This window comes from Nerophis lumbriciformis, linkage group LG27 (assembly GCF_033978685.3).
Source record: "Nerophis lumbriciformis linkage group LG27, RoL_Nlum_v2.1, whole genome shotgun sequence".
NCBI classification, from domain to species: Eukaryota; Metazoa; Chordata; class Actinopteri; order Syngnathiformes; family Syngnathidae; genus Nerophis; species Nerophis lumbriciformis.
This window is the reverse complement of record NC_084574.2, coordinates 3,847,501-3,855,000: the sequence shown is the minus strand read 5'-3', so window position 1 is coordinate 3,855,000 and position 7,500 is coordinate 3,847,501. Positions and strand designations below refer to the sequence as shown.

Sequence of the window (7,500 nt, the reverse complement as noted above, 5' to 3'; positions counted from 1 at the left end):
TTTACTTCGACATTAAAAGCAAGAACATTCCTGCATGTACTACAACCAAGCCGTGAGTATGTGCGTATGTACTTACTTCCCGGACTGTCCCCGATGCTGTTGAGCTTGCCATTCCAGTACCACAGCAGCAGGGTGGCGTCTCTGGAGCCCGACAGGATGTAGCAGTCTCCTAAGATGTAGGACTCGGAGCGAGCCAGACACGTCACCACGTCGCGATGCCCGAACACGATCTGAGTCAGTTTGCCTTTGAAAAGACAAAAGACAACTCGGTTAACATCTGAAAGAAGCTGCATATGGTGAGCATTACCTTAATGAAACCACACCTTTACAGGAAAAACATTAAAGCATTTATTCAATGGATAAATGTTTTTTTAAAAACTCATTAAGAAAATATACCGTATTTTCGGACTATAAGTCGTTGGTCGGGGGTGCGACTTATACTCAGGAGCAACTTATATGTGAAATTATTAACACATTACTGTATAATATAAAATAATTTTATTTAGAAGCGACACCGAGGAAGAAGATTTCATAGGATTTAGCGATTAGGAGTGACAGATTGTTTGGTAAACGTATAGCATGTTCTATATGTTATAGTTATTTGAATGACTCTTACCATAATATGTTACGTTAACATACCAGTTGGTTATTTATGCCTCATATAACGTACACTTATTCAGCCTGTTGTTCACTATTCTTTATTTATTTTAAAATTGCCTTTCAAATGTCTATTCTTGGTGTTGGCTTTTATCAAATACATTTCCCCAAAAAATGCGACTTATACTCCAATGCGACTTATATGTTTTTTTCCTTCTTTATTATGCATTTTCGGCTGGTGCGACTTATACTCCGAAAAATACGGTATATCTTTTTTATGCCCTTACTGTGTAAATAGTCATAGAATTACCAGAATAAAGTTGTGTATATAATAATAATAATAATAATATAATAATTGTGTATATTTTCGGAGATAAATTTAAATATTACAACTTTATTCTCTTGATTTGTGGTTTTTTTTTTTTATGATAAAAAGAACAATGTTATTCTTTAGTTTAGTTTATTATTCTTTTTTCGGTCAGTGGTCAACAAAATAAACAAACAGTTTGACATAAACAAACAGTTGTACATTCATAAATTGAAAATGTTGCAGAGCGAACCAGGAAGGCATCATCATCCTGTCTAAAAACATAGACTACTGTTTAAGTCACATTTGACTAACTACACTAGAGCAAGCCCGGTCACAGGCAATTACAGAGCCTGCTAGTCCGGGTGAGGAGTCAGTTAAGCTAGAACAATTCATACATTTTCTAGAAAAAAGTTACAATATTACCAGAATCATGTATAAAAAAGGGAAAATAATTACAATAATGAATACTTGATTTCCACAAATATCCTCAAATTACACAAATGATGCGATAGGTTTTGTTTTGTTTCTTGGAAAAATGTCGCAGTATCAGGAGAATTAAAGTGGATTTTTTTCAGAAAAAAAAATAAATTCAAAAGAATGAAGTTTTAGTAATTGGACTTTCCTTTGAAAATATACAAGATGATATAAAATTCTTAAAACAATTATAAATACACTTTTTTTTAAATTATTTATTGCACCATTCTAACTATGATCTTGCATTTACAACTTTATTCTGGTAATTGAATGACTATTTATACAGTACATGAATAAAAAAAAAAAATGTAAATAATGTACTCCACTTCCTCAAACACTAGATTTGTATCGGTCATTTGCCATAAGGCAATCCTTGTTAAAGTAGTGTGTGGGTGTGAACCCGGGGAACATACTCAGTATCATGCTTCAAGCCCCACTTCGGACAGCTGTGCACTACTAAACATGCTCATTGTAGCCATTAGAGGCCTCGAAAAAAATTTTAAAATAATAAAAACGTTTTTCGAATGAAACGCAAGTCTTATTCGATTAAATTTTTTTTTTTTTTAAATAAAGTATTTTATTTTATTTTTTTAATTCGTCCTGTCCAACTACTCAGACAAGTCATATTGTTGATGTAGATCAGGGGTCCCCAAACTTTTTGACTCGGGAGCCATATTGGGTTAAAACAATTTGGCCGAGGGCCGAGCTGTGTACATATATATATACACATATACATACATACATACATACTGTCATGTCTGTGTAATCATGTTTTGTTTTAAGTCATGTTTTGTTTAGTTATAGGACTCTTTAGTTTCTGTCTTTTCACTCCCTTGTCTTGTTTCCATGATTACCCCTTTAGTTTCACCTGTTCCACGTTTGGACTCATTGTGCACTCTTGATTGTCACCATAGCAACCCATTAGTTTTCACCTGTCACGTCACGCACCTGTTTCACGTCTTGAGTCACGCACCTGTTTTCGTTAATCATGTCTGTAGTATTTAAGTTCAGTGTTTTTCAGTTTGTCTTCCTGACGACCTCACCACATTTATGCTCTGTCCATTCTTTCCATGTCCATTCCTCAAGCAACTATTTTTGTCCAAGCCAAGTAAGTTTTTGTTCCATGTTTATAGTCTTTTTGGTTTCATAGTTTGTTCTCCGCCACTGTGCGTGTTTTTTCGTTTGTACTTTTTTGCTATAGTCTTTTGGTTTCATAGTTTATTCTCCGCCACTGTGCGCGCTTTTCGTTTGTACTTTTTTTTTGATGTATTAAAATAAATCATGTACCTTCATTCCCGTCTCGCCCGAGCCAACTTTCCGTTGCATCCCGGAAAAGCATACACCCAAGACCAAGTCTTGACACATATATACATTGTTCTTTTTATCATAAAAAAAATCCCACAGATCAAGAGAATAAATTTGTAATATTTAGATTTATCTCTGAAAATATACAAGATTATATATTAATATTAAAATGTTTTAATAAAAACAACAATTTAAAGAAAATTAAAGCACTTTAAATCTATTCTGTTTCAGATTAAAAACAACTGCTTTCTTTTGATTTGTTTTCTTTTATTTTAAGACGGATACAATGTTATGCAGAGGTGCACTTTTAACAATTTTACAGACAAAATATCCTATTTATAGTCGGGGGGGGGGGGGGCAAAGTTTTATTATACAGTAAATAACTCATTTTTATACTTGTAGCACCAAGTTAAAACTGCTACAAATTGCCTCCCTTTCTACCGATTCAACAGCACACTTTCCGTCATGCTTTTAGTTTTACACTGCATGTTACGGTTGGCTTCTTTTTACGCTTGTACGGCAATAAAGGTTCGAATGAGACCTGGAAAATATTCTTCATTTCTCCTTCATTCCTGTGGGAAAATGCTTTTTACAACTTATGCATTCCTTAAATACGCTCAAAGTGGCCAAAGTCGTATAATGACAATAATAATGTTTCTACTGTTTAGGTTCCAGAGGGTCGAGTCATTAAGCACAGCTCCAATAATAAACGTATTGTTAGTGTCAATCAAAAGTGAGCTTTGATGTTTTTATCCTTGCGGGGTTTTTGGGGGTTTCTAGGTGTGCCTAATGTTGCGGCAACAAGAGAGACGTAATAGGTCCGAGTTACGCGTTTGTAGTCTGTCATCGTCTGTCCGCTCGCGGGACAAGATCAACACAACTCATCTGACTTTTTTACGCTTTCACAGACAAGAATAAATATTTATTCCACTCGCACGCGTGCGTGTGTGTGTGTAAAAGAGGCTAATTGCTGTCAGATTTCTCGACCGCAGCGCCGCCGTCTCGCTGTCTTAATTCTCATTATGCTGCTCAGAGTGTGACCTCTGCAGTCAAACACTGTGTGCTTTGCAACACTTGACATTTGTGTCAAGGAAAATGGCGGAATAATTGAGCTGCATGTGTGTGGGATGAGGGTTATTAAAAATGGCGGATTTTATAGAAAAAAAAAATAAATATATATATATATATATAAAAAAAAACTAAACGGAGAGGGGTGAAGATATGAGGAAGACGGGGGACGTACCAAAGAAGAAAAAGCGTTTGACGTCTTGATAAACACAGACAGGATGGCTGCCTGCACACATTCTGCCTAGCAACAAGTCATGCTATTCAATTTAATATCATATAAATAACATATTTACATATGAGATTAATTAGTAATTAATTAACCTTAATAAAGTCACATCTTTACAGGAAAACACATAATTGCATTTATTTTGTAAGTACATGTTATTTTTAACTAATTAGGAGAGTATAGTCGCTAGAGATGCGCGGATAGGCAATTATTTCATCCGCAACCGCATCAGAAAGTCGTCAACCATCCGCCATCCACCCGATGTAACATTTGATCAGAACCGCACCCGCCCGCCATCCGCCCGTTGTTATATATCTAATATAGACGATGCAAGGCATTAGTGAGGTTATAAAGCTTTTGCCTGTTAAAGAAAGGAGACTGATCCAATGCAGCACAGACATTCGCGTGCCACGCTGTCACGACCCAGACGCACACCAGTGCGCAATCATATGGGAGCCGCGCTGAGCGCACCTCCAAGCGCGTCTCGCTGCCGGCGACGGCCGGGTATGGGCCCGACGCTCCAGCGCCATCCATTTTCAGGGCTAGTTGATTCGGCAGGTGGGTTGTTACACACTCCTTAGCGGGTTCCGACTTCCATGGCCACCGTCCTGCTGTCTATATCAACCAGGGTGAGTCCCACCCCTTTCGTGAGCGCACTGCGCGCGGAGTGACCCCTGTTACGCGCCCCCGGCAACAGGGGTGGCGGGCAGGTAAGCTGCTTACCTGCTGCGCGTGACGCCGGCCGCGGCGAAGGCGGACGAGGCGGGGTGTCGGTGCGGTGGGCGCGGTGGTGACCCTGGACGTGCGTCGGGCCCTTCTCGCGGATCGCCTCAGCTACGGCTCCCGGTGGGGCCCTCTCGGGGGAAGGGGCCTCGGTCCCGGACCCCGGCGAGGCGTCCCTTCTCCGCTCCGTAAAAGTGTCCATCTCTTTTTTTTTTTTTCTTCTGTTGTGGCATATGCTGCAGGTGCCTGCTCGTTTTTCGTATGTGGGTAACAACATTTAACTATGTATATATATTTCCCAATTGGTTTAACTGCCACCCGCCTGAATCTATTTAAAATCTAATTTTTTTTTATTTCAACCGCCCGACCCGACCCGCGGATAAAATCTAATTTTTAAAAATGTCATCCGCCTGATCCGCGGATAATCCGCGGACTCCGAGGTTGTGCCCGCAAACCGCGCATCTCTAATAGTCGCTGTATCATAAAAATGAATACACTGTTTAGAAAAAGGTTAGACTTCTACCAGAATCAAGTCAAAAGAAAATAAATTAACAATACAGTGATGAATCCTTTTTTTCCATAAAATCACTCAAATTACACAAATTATGTGATATAGTTTTTCCTTTGAAAAATAGCGCACTGTCGGGAAAATAACATTGTTCTTTTGATCATAAAAAACCCCCCACAAGTCAAGAGAATAAAGTTGTAATATTTAGATTTATCTCTAAAAATATACACATATATATCATATTTTTACAAATATTTTTAGCACCAGTCCAACTATGATCCTGCAATTACAACTTTATTCTGGTAATTCTATGACTATTTAAACAGTAAGGGGATAAAAAAAAAATATATATACCGTATTTTTTGGACTGTAAGTCGCAGTTTTATTGATAGTTTGGCCGGGGGTGCGACTTATACTCAGGAGCGACTTATGTGTGAAATGATGAACACATTAGCGTAAAATATCAAATAATATTATTGATCTCATTCACGTAAGAGACTAGACGTATAAGATTTCATGGGATTTAGCGATTAGGAGTGACAGATTGTTTGGTAAACGTATAGCATGTTCTATATGTTATATTTATTTGAATGACTCTTACCATAATATGTTACGTTAACATACCAGTTGGTTATTTATGCCTCATATAACGTACACTTATGCAGCCTGTTGTTCACTATTCTTGATTTATTTTAAATTGCCTTTCAAATGTCTATTCTTGCTGTTGGCTTTTATCAAATACATTTCCCCCCCAAAAATGCGACTAATCTAATCTGATGGGCCCAAGCCAGATAGAGAACATCCGTACCGTAACACAACATAAACACAACAGAACAAATACCCAGAAACCCCCCCCCCCCCAAGTTTTTTATACTGGCACCCTCAGTGTAACCGTATTGCTGAAGATCAAGTATGCGTTGCATTCACTTCTGTGTGCGTGCCAAAGCCGCACATATTATGTAACTGAACCAGCACTCGTTGGACTGGACGAAAAGGGGACGTTACAATTTTCAAACCGAGAGGTTTGGCAAGTATTAGAATTAGTGGTGTGCTGTGGCACCACCGCTGTATATAATCGGCGGGCCAGCTCTAGTGTTAATTTGATATCACCTCACGGGCCATGTGAAATTACACGGCGGGGCAAATTTGGCCCACGGGCCAGAGTTTGACACCCATGGTCTACCCTGAGCACTTGGTCCACCACCTGTTGCTGATGTGATGCCGCACAACAGATTCCAATCCCTGTTGACGTCATTACATTTTGTAAACAACATGACAGTATCTGAGACGGAAAAGAAAGACAAACTATGGAAAGTCAGACTCTGGCTTGATTCATTCAGAGAGAAATGCCTGCAGGTGTACCAGAATAGCACAACTCTGTGGAGATGAGGATACACCAACACACAATGCAGAAAGTGTGATGTTCGCCTTTCACCACCAATGAAAGTCTTCATGGCCAATGTCATGAAAAGAAAAAAAAGAGGAGGAAAAAGTGTTTTTTAAGAGTTTTATCTTGTTTCATATTTTTTATATTTGTTATAAATGACTTCATAAAATATAACTGTGTGATTATTATTAATGGTATATATCGTTATGGGGCTAAGTAAGCAATAAACCCTTCAAATGAACCTTTAGTTGTTCAGACAACGTGAGAACAAATACAGAAATTATGCTCCCATCAAAGCCCGATGTTGCAATATTACAACATTTCTCTAAAAACATACATAAACTTTTTTTTTTATAACTCTTCAATTTCTGCATCAAATGCCTCCTACAACATCTGAAAGATCACATTTTTTTTTTTTTTAGGTTTTTCTATATTTGGGTCTTACAGGGTTAAAGAAAACAACGCAACACGAAGAAAAAAAGTCAATAAAAATAAAAATCGAAATATTGTGCCTGTTTCTTAAAAAAACAAGGGAAAAAGCTAAATATCTAGAGAAATTCATCATTTAAAAGAACATAAATAATCTTACCAGTAATCTTACACACATCTGCACCGTAACACAACATAAACACAACAGAACAAATACCCAGAATCCCTTGCAGTACTAACTTTTCCGGGACGCTACAATACAAAGTAAATAATGGGGGTATAAAAGGAAACAGAATAGAAAAATATTACAATAAGAATAAAAATAAAAAGCAACAATGAGAATAAAAATGTAACAGTAAAATATGAATATAACAAGAGAAACTAGGCAGTAGTGACCATGTTATGAAAAAGTATTGCACTGTTATTGTTTTGAGGCATGTTAAAAAAAAGAATGCACTTTGTGACTTCAATAA

General features: G+C 37.7%; 1 protein-coding gene across 8 annotated transcripts in view; it reads right to left on the bottom strand.

Annotated features, from left to right (window-relative positions):
• The window catches only part of lrba (LPS-responsive vesicle trafficking, beach and anchor containing), a 778,336-nt gene that overhangs the window by 35,424 nt on the left and 735,412 nt on the right, over positions 1 to 7,500 (bottom strand). For all 8 annotated transcript variants that reach the window (XM_061923000.1, XM_061922999.1, XM_061922998.1 and 5 more), the window contains one exon: positions 77 to 244. In XM_061923000.1, coding sequence (XP_061778984.1) covers positions 77 to 244 — 168 coding nt within the window. The remainder of the gene's footprint in view (positions 1 to 76; positions 245 to 7,500) is intronic.